This window comes from Sipha flava, unplaced genomic scaffold (genome assembly GCF_003268045.1).
Source record: "Sipha flava isolate LNK unplaced genomic scaffold, YSA_version1 166_pilon_pilon, whole genome shotgun sequence".
NCBI classification, from domain to species: domain Eukaryota; kingdom Metazoa; phylum Arthropoda; class Insecta; order Hemiptera; family Aphididae; genus Sipha; species Sipha flava.
The window spans coordinates 528,944-555,375 of record NW_020271849.1 but is presented as its reverse complement, the minus strand read 5'-3'; the positions used below and the strand labels follow the sequence as shown (position 1 = coordinate 555,375).

Genomic DNA, 26,432 nt, shown 5'->3' with positions numbered 1-26,432 from the left:
CTATGTCATATATTTCACAAATTTCATAGTTTATAACAGTTTTCGTGATTTGCTTGGTAATTTCAAAATTGATACTTTGATGCACGTATGTTAGCTTTAAATGTTGTTCCTAAACATATTACGAGTGTGGTACAAAAAATACAATAATGTAAAATCAATATATTATTATTTATTTATTATTTATATTACATTACAGGCTGGTGTCCAAGATACAATTTAAGATAAGAGTACATTAATAAACAGACAAGACATATAATTTATTAAAAAACGGTTATTTTACTCCAATCGTTAGAAATATTGTTTCTCTTGTATAGCATATAGAGATTATTTTATTTTTATGCTCTCATTTACTTACCTCTTGGTTATTCATCCCTTTATTTTACCTTTCTCTTAAATTTCTCGTTCTATATCTGTAATTTTCTTAATTATTAATTACATCATTAATGCTGGTTTCCTATCTTTTTTTCTTAATATATCTACGTAATTTATTAACAGTCTATGCCATGTTTTAGAACAACAGAAAGTAATAATAAAAATACAAATGATTTTATTAAATACTTACTATAAATTAGGTACGAATGATGGCCTAAAGTCGTAACATTTTGTAATTTTAAATAGGTTATACATCTATTCCTAAGATGTGATCTATTTATATTCAAAAATTTAAATAAATATTTTATTTTGTAATAATTAAAATATAAATATTATTATGTAAATGTGTTTTTTTACCATTATTATGCAACTATTTATTTTCATTTATTGTTATTTGTATTATGTTCCTTTAGAACTTTGACTACATCCCACACGTAACACCAGGTCGTGAAGCGTATTATGGAGGATCTGTAAGTCTTGCGGATTATTGTCCATATATACAAGAATTTATATGGCGATCAAAAAGTGTGGTAATAAGAGGATCACATTGTCAGTACCCAGAAAATAATCCTCGTAAGTATAAAATTATATTACTTTTATCCATGTATTATTTTTGAGAAAGTACGTTAAGGTAGGTACTACTCAGATCAATGAAACAAAGAAAATAATTTAATGAAGTATGTCAGTTACAGTTATTTTATTTTTCCAAGTTTCATATTTAATTACTTATTTAATGTATAAATACAAAATGTTCATACTACGATTACTAAACATGAAGTAAAATTCCTAACGTAATTATTGTTCATAAATAAAAAAGTAATTTAAAAATACATAGTAGAATGTATTTTCATTTGTATAATCAAATTAAATTTATCGAACTTGCTTTAAATATATTGAATCAGAACACTGATTAAAATTGAATAAAATACTAGGATTGAACTTTCTGGTGTTTGTTAGTTATAAATAATAAACTGTCTAGATTTGTGGAATTTAATAGTTATTTATATATATTGTATTTATAGTTATATATTATAGTTATATGTTATATTATACTTTATTTTATAGATCCAGATAAAAACTTTGCTTTGGAAGTATATGGAGACAATTCTAAATGTTTTGATCACACTAATCAAATGTGGGAAGAACAAACGTGTAAGCAAGTCAGACAATGGCAACACTGGGGTTCTGGATGTTATGAATATAGTTGTCAAAACGGAAGACTTCATATCATTGTGAGTACCCACTGACCGTTTATATTCTGTTTTATTGTAGGTACATAAAAATGTAAAACATTAATTTCAGTGCTTTTAAAGTGTTTTTTAATTCAAAATTTAAATTAAATTTATTAAATTTATTTTTACTAGCATGAATCATTATATTTTTAATACTCCGAATCATTTTTTATAAAAAAATTACTTACTATTAGTGAACTATCAGTTTTAGCTGTAACTAATTATATTCAACAGATAATCGTTATTTTTATACGAATAACTTCTCTTCGAGCTCTAATATTATCGTTGAATCAATATTTCTGCGGGTAGAGTATACTTCATTAAATATTTTATTCCGATTACTCGATATTTTTTAACAATTCTAAACTGTATTACAATACTTTAAAGTTTTAAACTAGCTATAAATAACGTTGTATTCTCTTTATGATAAAACATTTAAGATTATGCAATCTTAAAAGATAAATCATAAAGATGATAATCCTTTAAAAGTAGGTCTTCTCAAAATCTATCGAATTTGGATTTATGCTAAAATGAATTATTATTTAAAAAGGATATTTTATATGCTAGACACTTTTTTTTTTTTATTTACTTGGCCGTTTAAGATAAATTGCTTAATTTAATAGTTTATTCAAAGTTTTTAAAGAAATTATAGCCTCTACGAAAGTTTTGCTAATTGAAATTGAGGCTTGAAAACTTTAAATCATTGGTAAATTATATTGTGTATTTCATTATTTATGAGCTAATTATTTAAAAAATACCTTTATTATATTTTCTTGGAGAAACCGTTTGCATATCATCGACAAATTATTTATTTATTGATTATTTTGTTAATAGTTTTAATTAAGAATAATTTTAATTTAACAATATTTTGTTAAAGTACAAAAATAAAATAATATAAATGTTTTAACTATAAGTATATTTTATAAATTAAATACTTATTAATTATCGTGTCATATAGTTGTGTACAATATAAAGCTATTTATTCAGTATTTTACAATTTTACAATTAACTTATTTTTATTAACTGTAAATGATCTTTTATTTTAATTATATTTTATTATTAAAATTATAAACTGATTATAGAATTATTCAGTATTGAATAATTTATAATGAAGATATTTGAGTTAGTTAGTTTGTTAAATATACCAATTATATTTTAAAATAAAAATAGAACATCAAAATCGAAATTAGTAACTATGGTTTAATAAGTTCTTAATAAATTTTAATGATTATTATGTAAAATCCAACACTGTTCGGTATATCATTATAAAAAATTAATAAATTAATAATTTTTTTTTTTAAAAAAAATTCACGATTTTCGGGAGTTTCTCGAGTGCGTCCCGATATTACTTTTTTTTAATGTACCGAGTGCGTCCCAGTTCATTTAGAATTACCCAGGGTGCACCACGAGAAGATGAACAGGCTTACACCCCAAAAATATTTTATGATTTTTATTCATAATAATATATTATATTTTATCTTACACCCTTGAATTTGGGTGAGCATACTAATTATTTTAAATGGTTTTTTTATTTATTTAAGAAAAATTGTATTTTTATTTAGTTTATCTATATTATAGGCTGGTGTTTAAATTCCATTCTTTTGACAAAATCTAATCTTGATATTTTATTATTTTTAAATTGTTTTATTTATACGGCAATGACATTTTTCAAATTCTGAATATATTATTAAATATTACTTTGCATATAAGTTCACTAGCACTTATTGACCGTAAATGAATAAGTTTTAGTCGTGCTAAATTATTATTAAAGTTAAAATTAAATGCGATTTTTCCATCGTGTTAGTACTTCACAATCATAGCTGTAAGGTTTATTTGATTATTTTATCTTAAATGAGTACCTTTATGTGAATTGAGGACGCACTCGGGCGATTCAATATAATTTGTCGATTAGACTGCGGACACACTCAGGTTATTTAATATAATTTGTCGATAAGGCTGTGGACACACTCGGGCTCTAAAAAAAGTAAAAATTAAAAACGGGACGCACTCGGGATACCCCCCGATTTTCTTGTTATCTACGTGTATATAAAAATTCGTTGTTCAAACGCTTCGCGTATCGAAAATATTCTTTGAATTATTATTAAGAAAATCTACACCAAGTAGATAACAAGATGGTGTAGATTTTCCTCACAATAAGTCGTATGAACATTTTCGAAACACGAAGTGTTTGAACAACGAATTTGTATACCTTTAAGTATAGTAATATTATGCACATTGATGTTATATTTATTGGAATTCAAAAAAGTACAAGTGTATGTATTCAAACCTTTTTGATAATTTATTGCAATTCGTAGGAATTTATATTTGTCCAACATATTCTCACATCATGTGTAACTTGAAGTACATTTAAAATTTTGCTTTTTTTATATTGTATATTAGTATTATATATATATATATATATATATAATTACTTGTTTTAAGTTATTGAATGGCTCAATTAAAGTATACGTGCCAACTGCCAATCATATGATTCTATAAAGGTACAACGTTTAAGTTTTATTAGTTCATTTATTTATTTATTATTTTTTTTTTTTTTCATTTTAATTTATATGGCTCGAAATATGTATTCGCATGATCTAGCACCACGTGCACTTAGACAACTGATTTCACCAACTGCTAAAATATTTTTTTTAATTTCAATTATCGGAGACGCAGCTTAAATATAAAAATCTAATAATGCTGAAGTATTGACAGTATAATAAATATTTTTTTTTTAATTTTTTTTTTTAACTATTAAAGCCATAATTACAGAGATTGTTAACTATAAATGAGATAACCTTGGAGAAAAATTAAAGAAAAAAAAGGATGAAATGTAAAGATTACATAAGATGATATTATTTTACTTAAGTATGATAATAAAATAATCAAAAATTAAATACAAATTAAAAACTATTAAATGGTTAGTACTTTTAATTAATATACATGATGTACATCTTGAAGATAATATATAATTTTATAATCAAGTTATTGCTATAATTTATAATCCCGATTTAATTATTTTATACTTATTAAATATTGAAAATTAGGTTTCCACTCTATAATCTATAACTGAAAAACGTTCTAATTCTGACAAGTAACACATTATTCGTATATCATGTCGTTTATTGACACTGATTTTTTTTTTATATAAGAAGTTAAACTAACCATGGAGGTACTTCCAGTACCTATTTCAGAGAATGTGAAAAACCAACACATACACACATTTAACCTAACCATGGCTAATTGTAAAAATGTACCGTCTAAACGTCACCATCAATACAACCGTTAATCCTTATAAATATAGCATGCATTAACCGTTAAATTTAATTTAATATTCGACGACAAAGTATTGAACGAACAATGAAATATTTTTTTACATTAAAGTAGTACCTACTTAAATTTTTAAATAAAGATATCTGAATATTTGAATTTGTTTTCTTGTAAATTCATGATAATATGTATTCTTGATATTTTCCGTTAATTAGACCCGAAATATTTAATTCCATATTACTCGACGCCAAACTAAAATATTAAGATGTTCCTTTAAAACACACCATACGTTCATCAATATTCAATAGTAACCAATGAGATAAAAATAAAAATCGTGACATTTCCATGTACACTGAGCGAAAATTGCGAAAAATTAGTCAGAAATATTAATTTTCCAAGATTTGATAAAAGATTGTCATATTAAAATTATATTATTATTTATTTACCTATGTAAACATTAGCCTTATATCTCATTAACTTATTATGCCCCATAGGTATAGAAAAAAAAAAAATAAATGTTACCATATTAATTATTCCATTTGTGTCTTAACATATGACCAATAAGCTACGAATAATTGAAATATATGCGAATAAAAATGTCAAACATCTTATAACCCAGTGGTTCCCAATCTTTTTTTTTCTACGACCCCTTGTAAATGTTCAAAAATCTCACGCTCTCTCCTTATACGTATTAGAGTTTAGTGTAGACTTGGATTTTAAAAGATCTTTTTTTTTTTTAACGATTCAAAATAATTATATAATATACAACTGATGATTTAATTTTTTAAATTAATATTAGTTTATTATTTTCAATTTTACTGATTGGAAAATATTTAGTAACAACAAATTTCTCGTTATTTCATCATCACTATATTCCTCTTGTGCAGTGTTTAAATCCCCCCTCCCCCGATTGGGAACTGTTGTTATAACTGATCAAACATATAATAATATATATCATATACTTGACTGGAATCGATGGATGTGCGAAATGTTTAAATTCACGTCCTTGATCGTAATCGACGTAATTATCAAGAGATATTTATCCGCGCTAAAACGTATAACTAATTCTATACGTCACCCGCGTATATTATGTACATATATTTATCGCGTATCACGAGCATTATGCGACCCCGAAGACACATGTGCATACTATCGTCCACGTTCCGTGAAATCCAATCGAACAAAATAAAACTTATGATTTCATAATAGTGTTCGGTACCGTATCGTACCGTTGTTATTTTATTATTATTATTATTTTTATTGTTAATTTTTTTTTTTTTTTACTCACGATACAGCTTCAACAAGGTTGTTTGTTCAACAAGCTTATAGTATTCATTATGGTTCATGTTTGTGTTATATAGTTATTAAATATAATTAAACATATCAATACATCTAAGGAAAAAAATCATTGTTTTGAGATTGTCTTCGTTAAGGTCAAGGGCTTCATAGGAGTTATCCGAAATTTCACGATTTCTTTTTGATTCTATATAAGAGCTTAGCACATGTTTGGCTCAGTTTACTATTCATCTCTTCTTATATAATAACCATTTTATAGTGGCCTATTCAAAATCTATTAATAATTGCTTCATCTCTGCGATTAAACATTAGGAGCTTAGGCCAGTTAATGGCGGTGTTTTTTTTTTTTTTTTTTTACTTCTCTAAGCTTGTTATAAGGTGTTAGCCATTTAAATGTCATGTTTTTATTATTACTATTATTATTATTATTGTTGTTGTCGTTGTCTAATAACGCATGCTTGCGCGGTTTTTTTTGTCTTCCGTGTTCACAGGTGTCCAACCATACGTACACGTGCTACTTCCCGGGCCAGGAACTGGTCATCCGACTGGTGGCCAACGGTTGGCTGCACAAGGGCGTCATCGTGTGCCCGGCGTGCGAGGAGCTGTGCGGTGGCGACGGCACCGACGAAAAGTGTAAGCCACCGTCAGAGGTACCGCTCACCGTGCCGTACCATCGCGAGCAGCTGGCGTGTGGCGGCACGTCCACAATCATCGGCTCTACCGCGACCGCGGTCATCACGGTTACAGTCGTCGCACTGTTGCTTTTGATCTCGACGTGAACAGATAATTGTATTCCATTTACTCTCCTCTCTATCTCTATCTCTTTATATTTCTCGACCCCAATCTCTTATATCGTTTTTTTTTATTTTTATTTTTATTTTTTTTACTATCCCTTCACCGACGTATTATTATAAGTGTATTAGTGTCTAAGTGTGTTATGTGTTTATGTGATTATGTACATTTTCGTGTGTTAGTACTTTTACTGTATTATTATGTTCCACGTTTAAGATAAGTCATTTGGTATCATCGGACGCATCACTGTTTCAAAAGATATTTGTTATTGGACTGTTCAACGCAGAGCAAAATTTAGTCAGTATATGTAGGTTAAGAGGATGTTTTAATAGTCACTCGTGGGGTGAAAAAAGCGACCGGATTTATGTTTTATATATATATTTAATTTTGACGAAAACATCTTACTGCGCAAGAATTCGTTTCCTTAATTTAGATCTGCTCATTTTAAAAGTCCGATTAAAACTAGTAAATCGTCACTAAACACTGTGAGTTGTTACGATTTGTATATAAAACAGCGACGTATTATACCTGTAATTATGTAAGTGTAATATTTTCAATTGAAATCACCACTCTATTCGTTTTCCCTTTAATGATTACAAAAAATTCGATAGCCAATAAAAAATAAATATATAAATAGATATCAAATCATTATGAAACACTCATCTATCATTTATTGTTATGATAGTTTTTATTACAACTCTTTCGGGTGCGTTTTCAATCGTTTTTCCGCGCATTCAGCATTTCAATCGTTAAACGGCTCTTATCAATCCATTATAAAATGTACAGACCAATTTAATTTAGTAAAAATAATCCCCAGAATAATTATTCTCGTTGTAATCTATATCAAGAATTAGAAACGGTAGTGGCGCTAAGATTTTTTATAAGATTCGTTTAACTGATTCGTGGTTGAAGCTGCAGTAAAGAAAAAAATTACCTTATTTCCGACAACCATTATTCTTTTTAGGTACGTATGAATATGTAACGTATACATTCTTGAATAAAGTGGTAATTTACGATAAACAAATCGTACACGATTGGCTATTTTAAAGTAGCTTGTGGTTACAAATAATATTGGGTGTAAAAAAATGTAAACTTGTTGACAATCAAATAGAAATTTTTATACATATATAACGTTTGTAACTTATACGAACATTTCTCGTTGTAGGTAATAAAACATTCCACGTGTTATTAGGTCTGATATCGTTATAAGTTTTAAAAATATTACGCACGCCCACTTATATATTTTTGCTGTGATAATTATATGATTCGGTTTAAATATTTATTTTTATTTTTTTGTGGTAGAATCATAATATTCCGCTAACATCGATTGGTATTTTGATTTTTTTAAATGAACGTAGGCATTGAAAGTAATAAAAACGATCATCAGTTACTTGATTCTACTGTGGCGATGAAAATGCTCACTATATTTGGCTTTAAATACGGAATATAATGTATTTTTTTTATTTACTATTAATAATGTTTTTTTAGTTTGGAAAAAACAATAATTTAAAACAATTGATAAATACATTAAAAATGTGTCATTTAATAGCATTTAGATGTGATGAGCATTTTTATAAGCTCTTGTAATATTAATTTACATTTACAACCATATGTTAATCAATGATGTTAAATTTTAAATTCGGGCACACGTTTTAGCAGTGCTAATGAACAACTTTTAAATTCCTTCACCTCGCGTTTGAACCCTTATTGATGTATTATCTATATATTGTGTAAATAGAATATTGTTAGAATATTTTTAAATTTTCCTCTTAATCCATACTCTTTTACTCCAACCCATTCCATCCGTTCTAATAATTTTCTGAACAGAGAAACAGAACGGAGACAAACTATTTTATAATGGATTTTCAACCCTTAGAAAGGTTGCTTTTTTAAATTCCAAACTTTCAAACTATGTAAATGAAAAAAACATTTTCGGGTGTTTGATTCGAATTGGTCTTAATAAATGTTCTTCTTTTACTTCTATTTTTAATGTAATCGATTCAAACGGTTTTTTTTTTTTTTTTGTTGCATTTATTTGATGTTAACATATAAAAGTATTTACAATATCATGAGCGATTCGTGATGCAAACGGACAGTGACCAGACAAAAGCTCAAAACATGATATTATTTTAACTCACACACAATAAACATTCCAGTCGTACATTTTACGTGTTTATGAAAATATTTATGTTTTATCTAATACATGTAAATAAATCTAGTTATTACGATTTCTGTGCTGTAAAAGTAATTTCTTGTATGAGTATAAATATGTATGAAATTGAATGGAATAACAGGCCATCTGCGGGTGGCAGATTTTTTATTAGTATATTAATCTTCTCGTCAATATTTTTATAGTGTTTTATTGTCATAGTTACCTACAAATTTCTTTTTATGTGTAAAAATATTATTTTTTTAGTGCTACAATAATATTTACCAACGTATTATTATTATTATTATTATTATGTATTATTTCTTTGTTTATAAGTGTCACTAGACGTTAAAATGTTAATATGTGTTTTAATTATTGTTAGCATGTACTTGGGATGTAACGCGAAAACGTCCGCGTTGTATGAAATTGCTCCCTTTTTACGAAATAACTGACCACAGCCACTGGCGTTCCACTAATTAATCAATTGTGAACCTACCATCCCTGCCTCCAAACCTGGAATCTTTCATGTTACACAAATTACAGCGTACTATTATTAGTTATTAAACTATTATTAACATAATTATTATACACACTTTTAATTATTATACGCATAGGTACCCTATACTCGTAAACAGAATTATCGTACGTATATATATATATTATAATATGTGTAAGCGTGTGTTGAAAAAAAAAAAAAAAACGAAATACATGTTTTGTTGTTCCTATATAATAATACACGATGGTTTTGCGTTTTCATTTATTTAATAACCCATACGAGTTTATAGTTGACGGTACGACGAAACGTCAGTGGTCGACGCTCGTCTTTTTTCGCGAGATTAAACACGAACGAAGATTTTATTCGTGTACTAATGTTCGTGACGTCTGATTCGTACCTGTCGTCATTACGAAACGTTTAAGAATACCGACGTTAAACGAAGAGATGTTAAATCCCATCGAAAAAAAAAAATGTCAGTGAAAAAGACAGCGATGGTTTTTGAAACAGAATCGGAAATCGACGAAAAATAAAGAACCGTCGTAATGAATGACGCGATATTATTTTCGATATGATAAATACAATATCAAGCGTGTATTACGATATCGGGTTTAAAAAGTTTTGTGTTCGAACATTTTTGGCGACCTAAATATCCGTTCAACCCCACCGCGGGCCAGCGCCGTCACAAACGGCATATGTAACGCGCGTGTATATAAATATACATATACATTATTTGTACGTTTCCGCCTCCGATTTCTAATTATAAGATTCGCGTTCTCCCTCCGGACGTGTCGCGCGACGCGAACAAAGCAAATACGAACGCGGTTGACGGGCGGCCCCGGGTCGCGACGGACGTCGTCGTGCAGTTCACACCGCAGCGCTCGCCCGTCCGACGGAAAATGGTTCGCACCGCCGACTTAACGCACGTCGGATTACGGCTGCTGCTGCTGCTGCAGTTGTCCCCGACCACCGTGGTCCGAGGTAGGTGCAACGTTCTCTCACCGTCCGCGTCCGCCGCGGCAGCCACAAGTGCGAGTGCCTCCGATCCGGGATACTAATACGTGTGTGTGTGCAGGGGGTGGAAGACGGGGATTCGTCCCCGGGCGTAACATTTTGGATGGTGTAAATTTTGTTTTTATCAACAACCAATTCGATATCTTTAACTTTGTTGAAACTCAACGAGTATGATTGTACGTTAATCATTAGAGAACAATTCTAGAGAAGAAAAGGTCGGTTAAAAATCAAATCAAATAGAAGCATCCCCGGGTGTAAAAATTCCTAGTTCTACCTCTGCGCACGTGTGCGGTCGGATTACAGTTGCGGAATCCTTAACGGTTCGTATCGCTCGATTACGTGTACACAATCTCTCTTTCTCGACGCGACTTCTGCAGCGGTCGGCACGGCATAATATCGATCTACCCGTCTCCCCCAAACGTTATCGCGGCGACGTACCGGAAATACGTTATTTTTGTTTTTTATTTTTTCTTTAAGTTTTCCAGGCACTAAATCATCTTGTGCGTGCAGTTTTTAATTCATCAATAATCGTTGAATATCATTGGTCGACTGGTGGTAAAGTTACTAGGTTTGAATTGACAATATTGAATATGCAGAGTACAATGGCAAATGTTTACGTTACACAATTAAATATTGCACAATATTTATGAGATAAATTATACCACGGTTATGAGTGCAGTTAGCTAGTTTAAAACGTCGTGGGGACGACCGCCCGAAATGTCGTGGACCGCTCGCTTTGTGTAGATGCTGAAGAAGCTAACCGATAAATCCTCGATATAGTTTTTTACTGTTGAAGTCCGAATGCTGTACATCAGCGTTTCTCAAACTGTGGTACGCGTACCACTATCGATACGCGAAAGGCCGCATGGTGGTAGAACGGAAATTAAAAATTCAATATTTAACTCGTATATTAATTTAAAAACACTAATAAATTTGTAATAATAAATAAATAATTATTTTATTTTAGTATTTTACTGCCCTTTTATTTAAAATAAATATATTTAACTATGTGAAGTTTGTATGGTTCTATTTTTAATAATTAACGGTACGTGACTAATTAATAATATACTCATGTGGTACGCGAAAAAAAAAAGTTTAAGGACCGCTGCTGTACATCATTTCTAACAAACCATGGAGCATTTGAGATCTTACGTAGGATTTTGAATTGTATTATTTATATGAGTTGTAGCACATTGACCCCAGACCATGATAACATATATACAAGTAAAGAAAGCATGATTGATTTTTACATATTATGACGTTTTTAATACTAAATGCGGGTTTTTTAAATTCTTATATAAGATATCATAGAAGTAGAATAAAATATACATCTCTGTACATTTAAACATTTTCCACAAGTATTTTTTAATAAATATGACGACAAGGTAGTTATTTATATTCTTCCTGTTGTCAGAGATTAGACTCTGTAATGGGAAATAATTAGCTAAATGACGTTGGTTTTTTTTTTTTACTTAACTCACTTTTGCTTCAAGTTTAAAATTGCGTTTCGAATTGTATTCTGTGCAAACGATGGGCAAATGTAAACTGGTTCCGCGATTACCTTTTTTGTTGTAAATTCGGCCCCGAAAATTTTAGGTAATAAAAAGGTAGATCGTAAACTCGGCCCAGAAATTTCAGATAGTAAAAAAGGTCGGTTGTAAATCTCGGCCCGATAATATTCACAGGGGAAATAAAATGGCGATGTATAAACCGCAAATGTACAGCTTTTTTAAAAACGTTTGAAATAAATAATGATACTACGGAGAAAAATGATGATCATCTGCATAAACCGATCGGGGACCAAGTACTATAACGACAATGTATTACCACCGTGACCAAACGCATAGAAACTGAGGATATCTGCAGTAGGCCAAACAAAATTTTTTATAATGCTGCAAACAATGTACCTGACGCGCAAGATCTACAAGTGATATTCGGTATGTTAAAAGGAATGGGTAATGCTAAATGGTTTTCAAAAATATTATAAAAAAATTATATGTACATTTTTATCCGGGCCGAGTTTACACCTAAATTATTTTACCTGCAAAACCCCCGGGCCGAATTTACAATCGCCCCAAACGATAAACTACCATACGCACAGATTTCACCTGACAATAATTGTTTAATTTTGAACCTATATGCATGTTTTAATCAAACATACCAAATCGTTTTACATCAAGCTGTGCTGTTACATATGTATAAAATTATGCTCAACAATAAATTATATGCATTTTCCTTACCGTACACCGACTACTCTTCAACAGCTGTATATGTTTATTTTCAAGTGGTGACATTGTATAAAGTTGATTGTAGACGGAATATGATTTTTAAACCATGTGGTCCTCAGCCCCTCGGGGTCATCGTGTCGAGGGGTCCGTGTCGCTACCAGTATATATTCGTTCGCGCCCATGCAACTGTCGTATCGAGTTACAAAATAAAACCATATTATGTGTCTTAAAAAAGTCTTTTAGCAGGGACAAGTCCGCGTATAAGATCCACCAAGAATACTCATTATTATTCATCCGGTCTTTATAATCTCACCAATACGTTTCGTGATCCGGGAAAAAGTAATTGAAATTACGTCCGTTCGAAAACGATTTCTCACACCGTATGTGCACGCAATAAAAGAACACGTGACGAAGGTCCAACGTTTGCCAACCATCGAGGTTTTGGGTAGGATAATATATTTTTATGGGTTTCCACCGTTAGTTTACATGATTAATGGAATTCTTTCGTTTTTGTCATTACATCTTTTGTACCGGATCGGTGGCACCCGTTTGACCACGCGGAATAATGGCGCACGATCGTCGTACAAACATTAACAATGTACGTTAGGCGTTGTGGCGGACCCGAATCGCTGTATTATACTATACTGTTGTTGTTGTTGTTGTTGTTCACACGCGACCGTCGTCGGGCGCGTGCGCAGTACTGTGCGGCCGTCCCGTGTGGCTGACCGAGGGCGACACGCTGTACCTGAGATGGCAGACCAACCTGGGCCCGCTGGACCGTTGCGCCGTGGTGCTGCCCAACGGCACGGAGACGACCCTGTCCGACTTCGCGCCTCCGCCGTCCGACGGCCGTGCGTGTTACGCGGGCGAAGGTTACCCGTCCGGGCAGTGCGGTCTCAGGGCCGATAACGTGACGCCAGGCACGGCCGATTGGACACTAGCGGCGTACGCCGCGGACGGGCGACGCGATCGGTACACGAGCCGAGTCACTTGCATCGGTAAACGCCATCGACATTACTGTTATAATTAACATTATTATTATTGTTGTTGATAACCCGAGAAATCCTCAAGGGGATGACGTGAAAAGACACGTGTTTATACATATGATTACGTTACGTAACCGTGTTCGGTAATCACCACCGTCCGTCCGCCACCCCCGGGGGTAAATCGTTCCTTCTGGCTCTCGTTGTAGTTTCCCGCCGCGATCATCTCAGGTGGGCACCTCCTGCCCACCCGTAAAATATACGGGACGAACGAGAGCGATAACCACCCGCAGTAAAATATTGTAATTAGGGTTCGGATTTCAATGCATTTGCATCTTTTTTTTTTTTTTAAATATCTTACACGATGCTTTCCAAGCTACAAACGTGTTTCGACTACTCCGTGTGTAGCTACAAATTTTCTCTGGGGACATTTTTTGCATTTTTAGCGGATTTCATACTTTTTTGGGCATTTTTTTATTTTTTAAGACATTTCTGGCCTATCTCTGGAATTATGACTAAAAAAATTGACTTCATTGAAATATAAACATTAATTAATTAATTAGCATTAACATAGTCTATACATTTTGTAGATATGATTTTTCAAATTAAATTTTTTTTTTAATTATTAAAATGATTTAATGTAAATTAGTGTTTAAATAGATTTTTTGAAAGGGCATTTTTTTAGACTGTTTAGGTCATAAATGTAATTTTTGATACAGCATTTATTTATTTTTTTAGAGCATTTAAATCCAAGCCCTAATTATAATGAATACATTATAATAGAAAACCCGTCAGAAAATGTTCGTTTTTTATTTCGATATCGAATGAATCTAAAAAAGAATTACGTTTGTGCACGCGTGATGTACAATTTTCAAAAGTACACAAGTGATCAGAGCCAACTCGAGGTATAGGCGAGCTAGGCACCTGTCTAGAGCGACACTTTAGTAGGGGTGGTATTTTCAAAATTAACTCGAACATATATTTAGTTCTGTTGGTGTTTTATAAGAAAAATATTTAAATGAATTCATTCGTGAAAACCACTTACCTATATAATAAAATAATATTGTCTAAAGTTGTTATATTACTTTATATTACGGCCTACGCTGGGCGTTTTTAATTGTTCATAAAATATAAATAACCACATATCCGATAGTCGCGGTAGTGATTGGGTTTTGAGTAATAGCAATAGAAATCATTTTTAAGTCTTTTTACATACAATTTTATCCATAAAATAAAAAATTAATTTTTTTTTAAGTAGATATGTCACATAAAAAGTAGGGGAAGGGGCTAAGTTAAAATAAGAGCTCAATTTTTTTTTTTTTAGAGGTGGCAAAATTTGATTTTGCCTAGTGCACTATTTTTGCTTGGGCTGGCCCTGCAAATAATATTCGCTCTCGTGTGCTCTCGTGTTGTAATATACTATGCCGCTGCTACACACATTTATATAATTATGTGACGAGTACACGAACCGCCGCGGCGGTGATGTTCGCATACAATATCGAGATTTAAACATGATGTCACCCTCGTACGTCTGTGTACGTGTGCAGGGCTGGACCAAACAACATTTTTTTATTTGATATATCTATATAAAAAAAATTCTAATTTTTTATTTCATGTATAAAATTATGTGTAAAAAAACTTAAATATGATTTCTATAATTGTTACTCAATTTACCCATCACTATTGGGACTATCGGAAATCGCGGAAGTGATTGTGTGGTTATTTATATTTTTGGAATAATTAAAAATGCCCAACGTAGGCCGTATTATAAAGTAATATAATAACTTTAGAAAATATTATTTCATTATATAGGTAAATGGTTTTCACGAATTAATAAATTTAAATATTCTTTGGGCAGTTGTGACAGTTGTATTACATGGTGAACCTCGGGCAACATAAGCGGGAGCTCGTCTATTGAAACAATCGAAGGGGACAAAAAAATCGTACGTCCACCGATATGTCTACCACTCCACCACTCTTACTACACTCGTATCTTCAACCCCTCCCAACTGGTTTCCTCATCTCGATCGTTGTCCGTAATTCTTGAATTTTTTAATCTTCTCTAAACATGAATTCGTTACTGATTAATTTTTTATTCTTCTCGTCGATTTTTGTTTGAAAAAATTAATTGGTCAGATCTCTCGAAAGCTTTGTAATAATATATTTATTAGCTGTTTAGCATTTTTCCATAAATAATGAATCGGGATATTTTGTTTGTTTCGAAAATAAAATAACCCAAGATACAAGAGGAAATAATAAACAGTTGTCACCGAATATTTCTATGAAAATAATCGAAAACTCAGTCAGTCGAAAGACGATGCAAGGTTGTATACGATACGTAATGCATTAACTGGACTGGAAAAGAAAACCTTTACATAGTTAATATGTATTGAACTATACCGCTAATTTTATTCAATTGTGATGTTGTGGTTGGTAAAAACACGATTTTTTCGTTTGTGGTCTACGTCGAAAAATGTACATAGTAAATAAAATTACTATGTAACGTAAATAAGATAAACTGTACCCGCAACTAACAATTATCTCGGTAACCGAAATGCTGTTCTAGTATTGCGACAATGGATTTTGCGAACAGAATATAAATTGACGAAACACACGCAGTATAGTACTTCGTATGTACACCTGTATCGATCACGGTACAACTTGCACCCTTGCGGCTTTAACGCGTACACAAGTAAACATTCGCCGCAGTACGATTATATATTTTAATATATTACATGATACTATAATTGTTTGTAAACATATGTTATAAATACGTGATCGGATTTGTTCCCGAAACGTCGTTTTTAATATTATACTATAGTCAGGCCTGATTTACAAATTCTGGGGCCAGGTACTTAAATAAAAAGAGACCTCATATAAAATTATTAATTATCTTATTTAAAAATGTATATTTTATTTTATATAATAACATATTACAGTTAAATACATTGTTTTTTCCTATGGTCTTTCGAAAAAAAATCAATGTGTCATCATATGATAATTGTTTTGTTATTTCGTGTTCTAGTGTTAACAGAGTCAGATTATCAAATCTATATTGAGATAAACATGTTTTCAATTGAGTTTTTACACGTCTTAATGATCGTTCGCTGTTACAATTTGTACAAGGCATTGTCAAATAGATTTGTAACATAGTTTCAATACTGGGAAATTTATACATTTCATGTACTCGTATGTATACATAGGTATATCTATGTTATATACTCATCGGTTTTAGATATTTAAATTGATGTTGAGGGTCATCTATCAGGGCATTAAAGGTATTATCATCGTTGAAAATTACATTTTTAATTCTTGGAATTTTTGGTATCATTATGGGTTTTGACCATAAAAAACTGTCTTAAGTTTTTAATTTTATCCATATTTTTATCGGGGGATTCATCACAAAAAATTCTTGAAATTCATATGACATCTTTAATGGCTATAAAGCAACATTTTTCTTCGACTTGCTGTAGTCTATTTCATAATTTCCACAACCTAATGATACTAATAATAACATAATTTTATAATTTTATTAATAATAACCGAAAAAATATTGATAGTTTACTTAATTATAATATCTTCAACAAATTTATTACCTACTATAATTACTATTTAATGTAAATTATTTCACAATTTATAACAATAATATAAGATTGTTGAATTAACATAATAAAAAATATAGGTAGTTAATTACACTGAAATATATTATTAATTTTTGTTAAATTAAAATTTGTTTTACAAAGCACAAGAAACGAATATACATGCAAACAATATAGTATAATATAAAAATTAAGAAAATATTTATAATCTAACCAAAATTGAAATCACAAATAAATAAAACATATTTCTAGTTTTAGACAATTTTGAGCATCTGAAACATGTATAGCAAATACATTTAACACAATAACAAAAATTATAAATTATTTGTTAAAACCAAGGCAGAGTTCAAGTCAACAAAGACATGCAACATATTTTCATATTCATTATAATTTATTTACAATTTTATATTAAGAAATAAAGACCAAAATTATTCATAATTAACTTTTACATACACCGAATTGTTTTTTAATTATTATCCAATTATTTACCTTTTATGAATGAGCTTGAATAAACTTTACACCTATCAATACTAATAATATTATTTTCTATATGAACCACTTGTTCAATTCAAACTCATTTTGGGTACTAATACAACTAGTATCAAAGTTTTTAACAATTAAATCTACAATATGTAAAAAATTTTCAATAACAATAATTAAAATTACATGTTACTATTATTTACAAAATTAAATACTTACCAGAGGCACAACATGTTTCACAATTAATATTAAAATTGTTTTCTATTGTTTCATTTATTAAGGTTTGTAATGTTAATAATTTTTTCGTAAAATTTGTCAAGAGAACCTTTTCAATTTTCAATTTTTTTTCTTTTGTTAGCTTTAATTCGAAATTTTTTGGCACCCCCATACATTTTCTTTTTAATTCAGATATATATTGTACTTGATAAAAGCGTGAAATAGCACTCACAAAGTTATTGCAGAAATATTCTTGTCTATGATGAAAATAACGTTAATAACTGACAAATAGATCATGCACTATGCACGTACGAACATTAATCGCATTTTATTTGACTGGTTAGCATTTAATGTTATCATAAATGTAGTTCAATAAATAGAGTAGACACTCACACAACTGATCGATTTGTTTACAATTTTAGTATTTATCGCCTCGGTTTTTACCAAGAAACAGCAAAGGATGACAATAATAATTATTGTTTTCTAAAACATACTATATGTAATAATATTAGATTTAAAATAGTATTATTATTATGCCCCATATTTTAAGAAAATTATTTTGTTACTCAATTTTTAATATATACCTAATCATAGTAAAATCAAATATCATTAAAAAAAAAATCTGTAGGGGGTGGAAACCCCTTACACCCTCCCCGTAACTACGCCACTGGTCATACATTATTAAACGTTAATAATTTACGAAATCAATATCATAGATAATATTTAATATTATATAATATTATGACAACTTTTATCATTCTTTTTTTTTAAATTTTATGATTCTATAAAAAGAAATATTTAACGTTGTATTGAAATAATTACAAAGTTTAATATTCAAAAATATTACAAACTACAAAAAATATGAGGGCCGCTTAAAATTAGAGCCGAGTGACTTGTCACCCAGGTACCCCTTTAAATTGGACACTAACTGTAGTAATTTTTAAATAGATACTAACTACGAAGCATATTTATATATATGAGTATATATATTTCTTTATGTGTTATATTTATTTCATATTTGTTATAGTTCTTTTAAGTAAACAAAACGCAAGACAAAAATGCAATTAATGTTTTTGGAGTAATCAATTTCTGGTCCTTTTCCAGTTATACATAGTTTATAATTGCGTTTTAACGTATATCTAATTATTTTGAAAAACGTATTTTTAACAATTTAATTCCTTTGTGTATACAATGTTGAAACTTTTACGCTTGATATAACGGATTTCTACGAAAAACGTCGTAAATAATATTGAAATCTTCAAAGTACGAATTCGCTAAAAATATAACAGCATCACATATAACTTCTTTATGATGTAAGCTCGAAAATTATTAAACTCTAAACTTAATATTTCGTAAAAACATAAAAATTTTACCACAATTCAGTATCGCAATACTCACCAATTCAATTATTTTGACAAGTATAGAAAACATTCAACCTAGGTTTACTCGATCATAGCTTAATCGTAGGTCTGATAAAACAGAACTCCTTACCTCCATAAAATCCTTAATCTATGTTAAAATTTTATTATTATAAAAATATATTAGAATCATTAATTTTATTTAACTATTTAATTGGTTATATCTAGTTAAAGTTATACATTTTAAATTAGAAATATTAAGTTTGACAACTAATAAATTAGTATAATACAAAAAAATAATTTATTCTTTAATTAGAAACGCATTTTCTGTTTTTCATATCACTACATTTGTATTAACAACGGTATGAATGATGTCTTATTGATAAACTCGCATTATCTATTTTTCGCTTAATGAATATGTACATTTTAAAATCATATTAAAATCTTTATGTTTATATTCAAATTTATGTTTTATATTCAGTTCGTACACTTACAAGATAAACATTTATCGAGCGAAAAAATTATTAAATTTAGAGCCCGAACTGGAAAAAAGTTTAAAAACCTGCTCTTAGGTTTATTGTTTTATTATAATATTCTCCTGTAACGTATATACGTTTACATATTTATTGGATTTCCTACGTATAGAACTTGATAACTCCACTCACGCGATTATACATATACACGTATATGTGTGTTTGTATGAGTGTATGTGTGTGCAAGGGTTTCGCGTATAGGATATATATAGTTAATAAAATATCCAATATGCAATGCGAAACGAAGTTATGTGATGTACGATGATGATATTATACCTACTTGGTTTATTACTGCAGCATGCGTACACACACACGCGCGCATCGATTCTGAATAATGTCTATTAATAACTTATTTATTAATATAGTGTGTGATAATATTGTAAATTCGACTGTTTGCCAGTGAATATTATACCACGGTCGGCTGTCTTTCGGTAAATTAGCGCACCACTAACCACGTGGAAAATCAAAATCGCATCTGAATACAATATCGTGTTATCACGTACACATAAATTCGCACATGACTGTGAATACGTTATGCTGTCATATCGTTGGAACACTCGAAACGTATTGCAATACGGCAGTGGCGTGCCGAGATAAAAATTGTTTTAATGCCAATTGCAAAGTCTAGTTTACCACCCACCCACCCATATTTAAATTCATCTCATTCAGAACTCGTATATCAATATTTCTCTACCTAAATGTATACGATAATTATGTGATTTACATATTATTTTCCAACAACCACCCATCCCTTTTTAACTTGATACCTGGGCTTCATTTAGATCTATATTCGGCACGCCACTGCAATACGGACTTGACGACACCATTTTGTTATGTTCCTATACTTCATAATAAAGTACCAATAATAAGCACTAAGGGTATCATTAGGGAGGGGGGAGTAATCGCCAAAATACCAGTTAGTAAATTAATAGGTAATAATAAAAATAATTATTACCTGATTCTATTAACCCCATAAATATACTTCAACTAATTTAGCTTTGATGTACTGTGTCCTTATTATAATATAATATTTAATACATTATTGTAATAAAAAATGTAGATAAGTTTGAACCGCGGCCAAAACCTTTCGTTCGCTCTTACGCCACATTATCAAATTCCTTTCCAATATAGACCTTCCGAAATGTTAGGAAATATATTGTTTTTTAATCCATTATGACAGTTTCCGTGGCCGCACGTACTGGGGCTCGCGAGCGTTGATTTTAAAATATCTCGACACGGTTGTGCCAAATTAAAAACGACACGACTGCGGCGGCTCTCGTCATCGTTTCCAAAATAAATATCAACAAGTCGCTGTTTTTATATTTTTACGGTTATCGCGTTAGAAATTATTATTATTACGATAATCGTATGCGTTTCAACGGTCTTGTACCGTGCGTGTACTATGTGTATAAACATTTTTTTTTTGTAATAAATATTCCAAGTGTTCCATGTGGATATGTTGCGCAACGTCACAGCCAACGGTCAGTCGTGTATCGTATTTCGCATCTAGCGCAAAACAATATTATAATGTACAAGGTGCACGGCGATTATACCGCAGTGGGTTAACCCCGGTCACCGAGAGTACGTTTTGTAGTATATATTATAATATACATTGTACCATTATACCATTACACACAATTTCATTTATTCATGCGTGTGTCTATTATAATTCCGCAAATAACGTATACAGAATTATAGTTCGCTTTTACATGTTTATACGCCGTTATTTTACACAGTTTTGCTTTTACTTGTCGCAAAATCTCCCAATCCCAACAATCATCTCACCCACGATTAATGTAAAAATAACAATACAACGTATACAAGATACATGTATCGCGCGGCTGTTGTTTAAAAATTGTCAGTATATCTGATTTTGAAATGCTCCGCAATCTGGTGTGTATTTTTTTACCGTCGTCGTCCGAGCGCGGCCAATTTTAACGGCCACCAAGTAGAAAATAATTGAAATTGTCGTCATTCATCAAACGTTTGTGCGTTTTCTGTGCACGCTAATTATGAACTTTATCACTATATTAAATTAGCGAGCCGCAATAACGGAAAACCCTACAAATTTTTAATTTATGCTGTCCGAATGGGTGATTTTTTACATGTTGGCTGGCCCTGGAAATGAACCCGTCCGAGTACGGTTACTGCTGCATGACACGAGTTCTAAACACAATCGTAAGAATCGTCGACTATACGGAAGATATACTTCACGGTGATGTTAACTGCCCCGTTTACCGAACAAATTATTTATTTTAAATATATGTACGTTTATCCTATTTTCAAACTTACGCCGTAAACTTACTGTGTGACTTTTCGAAATTTTTCAGCCTTGGGCTCCTCTATCAAGTATTAATAACGAGCGAATTTAAATATAAACACGTGGTAATGATAAAAACATAAATGAAATTTCATAGATATTTGTTCCTTTGAACTGCCGCCAAAAATCTCATGGTCTTTAAACATTCTTATTTTATATCGATATGAATTAAATGTATTATCAACCTAATAGTGTCATAAATATTAAACGATATCGTTTTTCATTAGTTTTTATACTGGCAGTACGTTATGCTATTAATATATAACAAGTTTAACTTCCAAGTATATTAATGTAATTAGTAATCTAGAACAAAATTACAAGATTTTTGTGAATTGCGAAAGGCAAGAGCAATAAATAGCATTATAATCCGATTGATAAAACCCATTATATCATGAAAAAAATTCAGTTGTACAGATTCTAATCTGCCTGTGGAACACCATAAGGCAACGATAAAGTTATTTTTTATTCGACCCACAGCAGTTCTAGCCACTTGATGTGCTAAGAAGACTGTGCAAGTTTTTTTCGTCGATTGGTCGATAGGTTGAAACACTTAATGTTCAAAACATGACCTCCTTACTGAATTTTCTAATGGTCACCCTTCTAAGGACTAGTAGCGAAAAACAGCTGTCATCATCAGTGGCGCATTTAAGGGGGGACAAAAGGGGCAAATACCCGGGTGGCAAAATATTTTAACTTTTATTATTGATGTGTTTATGATTTTTTTAATTTTCACACCTTTTTCGGTATCGTTTAGTATTTTAAAAAATATTGTTAAGCATCTAATAAGAAATTAAAAAAATTATATTATACTTAGTCACCTAATAAGTAATAGTGAAATAGCAAAATAGGTATATTACATTTATTATTCAATATTATATTTTCGTTCAATGTTTATTATAAAGACTCGGGTACACAGAACACGGTATTCACTTTAGAGCACATTTAAAAAGTTTACAAAAGGAGTAAAATCGTACCTAAAAGTGTTCAATGTATGTTAGCATTTATAAAAGTGAATAGTTTAGTTGAAGTATATCCTAATATTGATATTGCTCTAAGGATGCTACTATATATGTACACCTTCAAGTAATTGTTCAACGGAAAAATCATTTTCTACATTAAAAAGGGTCAAAACTTATTTAAGATCAACAACGAGAGAAAATCATCCTAATTAATTAACAACCCTCAACATTGAAGCTGATTTAACGAAAACTATTAATTTTAATGATATTATTGAACATTTTTCTTCTCAAAAGTCAAGAAAAAAATTATAAGCTATCGATTATTTTATTATATATAATTAATAATAAATATAATATATTTAATCTAATAAAAAATCATGTATTGTTAATCATTGTGCATATAATAAGTATAAATTCCGTTTTCTAAATTTAATATTTATATATATATTTTTAAGAAAGGAATATTCACTGAAAAAAAAAATAAATTAGGTTAACTTTAGGATATGTATTACTATAAAATTATCTAATACAATATCGCAAAACAACTGATTTATAATTTGTATCATAAAATTAATTTTTTTATTGCTTAACTTTGAATTTATTTATATAAATATATATATATTTTTTTTTTGGCAAGGAAGAAGGGTGGAAAAATTATTTTGCCCCGGGGCGCGTATGTATTAAATGCGTCACTGGTCGCCATACCATGCATCTAATTTTCTTATTAGTTTTCTTATTAGTGAATGAGAGCTCATACAAAACGTAATCGATATCAGACCTTTTTATAGTATAAATAATATACGGGAAATTTTAATAAGTGCGAAATAAGATTTTAACGGTTTTTAAAAAAAATTTTATAGGCAATTTTAATGAAATATTTAGAAACAAAAACAGAAATATCCAATATTATTTTGAAAAAAAAACCATTTCACCATCAATGCCATACCAATATAGTATTTATCAATCACGTTATTACAAAATATATTAATAACGTAATTCCAATGTAGCACTATTATACAAATACCAATCATCAACGTATTAAACTAATAAAGTATTTAAAGTATTCCTACTGACGGTAAAGGTTTGAATTACCATGGCTTGTCGCCATACACTAACTGTACTAAACTTATTAAATAGTATTTTCTGCGATATTATTAGTATAAAAAAAATGAAATCTAACATCCAAAAATATCTAGAGTCGAATAATCTACTATCTAAAATACAATAGAACCAAAAATAGGTATCGAACCGTTGCCAAAGTATAATAGAAATCATTTACACAGCATTAGATAACCAATTTTCATTAATGTATACATTTTAGAGTACTATATTGTAGTGTCCTTTCTTATGTATATCAGACTCGCATGAATTAAATATTTCTAACAATATTATTAATATTGTTGTTAACTGTTGTTAACTTGGTATAATATATTCATAACCATACCTAATAGATAAGACTCAAGGGGCCACTATAGTTTCGAACTATAGCCATTATTTCTCAGTATTTCCATTATATTTTAAATAATAGTAACATACGAATAAATAAATAAGAGCTTAGCCCGGAGTATTGAATATGATTTTGAACGACTGATTTTTGATTAAAATTTCATCGTCAGCTACGATACAAAGACAATAAAATCGCGACTGGTGTTACTTCGGACGGTAGTGAATCAGCTGTCGGATCGAAAACGTAAGGTGCCGGGAAATGTTGTTGCTGAACTGTCCGGTGTTGGTGCCAGCCGGTGCGGTACTCACGTTGTCACCGGTTCCGGCAACCGTCGCCGTCCTCTGGCCGGTTTACAACGTAGGCGAGCGTTTGTCGGATCGGTGTTGTCGTCGTCCGAGTTGCAGCTGGACTGTGTGTAGGCGCGGGCCGCGATAACGGTGTACGTATGATCGTGTCACGAGTCGAATCGCACATCTGAGCAGTATTTGTTTACGAAATCCGTGTTGTTCGCGCGTTATCGGCATGATGTGCGGTTAGTTTAATTTTCTATCCACTGGTATCGAACTTGTTGAACAAACAACCGAATTGCTTGGCAGTTTGAATTGTTTCCGATAAAGCGGCGGAGCTATTTGGTGATTCGATTACAATAAACTCGGTTTACAATACGAGGACCTGTGTTGTGGCGGATACAAATGAAGAACCTTGGTCGAAAAGTAATCTCGATATACTTTTCGAATTGAAATGGGTTTTGTAAATTGAACTAAATCGGAATTACAATTTCACTAATGAAAAGTATATCGATGCGCGTTTTAATTTGACGGTTTGAGTCTTATGCATTTGTTTCTTCGTTTAAAGAGAATTAATTCAAATCATCTGGTCGAAAACGAATGAGACGCCCACGCTCTTCGGATTGTCATGGCTTTTGGAAAAATGGCAATCAAAATTATGATTGTATTATTGAAATGCATATTACACAGATGCTATTGTGATGTTTAAGCCGGATAACGCGTTTTTCATTATCATCGGTGCCCCCTTGACTTGGAGTATACAACAGTTAGTTTTAATTTAAGTATTCAATGATAAGCTTCTCGATAAACAAATAAGAAAACAACATCAATTATGTCTAAAAAACATTTATAGAATAAGGACGACATTTTATCTGCAAAACAAAACTCTTTCGAGATAAGTATAACATGGTAAAATACTAGTGAATACAAATTACAAAAATATTAAATATGTATGTACCGTGATAAGGTTAAAAAAATCTAATTCGTAGTAAACATAAAAATAGCGATATAATCACCAGAAAAATTAAATCCACAACGATCAATAAAATATAAAATGGAAACGTTAATAATTCTGTATTGCGCGCCTGTAATACACGAGTATATACAAGATAATATAGTTCTTACTAAATATGAATTACCCTCTTAACTAAAGTTTCTGCCTACATTTTTTGAAGAAAAAAACATTTCCCCTTCATTTTATGATTACGACATTATAGGATATACATATAATAATATATTATAACGGAGGTTTTTGACGAAAATCTCTAATAATTGTTTCAAGTATCAAGAATACCATCTCGTTAGTGGTGATAGGTACATAGATTGCAATTGTTTTTCACCGACAACCGATAAAATAAAAAACATCCGATTCTACGCGTATACGTTACAAATTTGTCTTGCAAA

General features: G+C 30.6%; 2 protein-coding genes across 2 annotated transcripts in view; both read left to right on the top strand.

The window, feature by feature from the left end:
• The window catches only part of LOC112679706 (leishmanolysin-like peptidase), a 73,910-nt gene extending 64,219 nt beyond the window's left edge, over positions 1-9,691 (top strand). Inside the window, exons 9-11 of the mRNA XM_025549599.1 lie at positions 786-945; positions 1,438-1,604; positions 6,662-9,691. Coding sequence (XP_025405384.1) covers positions 786-945; positions 1,438-1,604; positions 6,662-6,949 — 615 coding nt within the window. The 3' untranslated portion in view covers positions 6,950-9,691. The remainder of the gene's footprint in view (positions 1-785; positions 946-1,437; positions 1,605-6,661) is intronic.
• Positions 9,692-10,422: 731 nt separating this feature from the next.
• LOC112679677 overlaps positions 10,423-26,432 on the top strand; it is a 37,062-nt gene continuing 21,052 nt past the window's right edge. The window contains exons 1-2 of the mRNA XM_025549567.1: positions 10,423-10,585; positions 13,545-13,844. Coding sequence (XP_025405352.1) covers positions 10,504-10,585; positions 13,545-13,844 — 382 coding nt within the window. The 5' untranslated portion in view covers positions 10,423-10,503. The remainder of the gene's footprint in view (positions 10,586-13,544; positions 13,845-26,432) is intronic.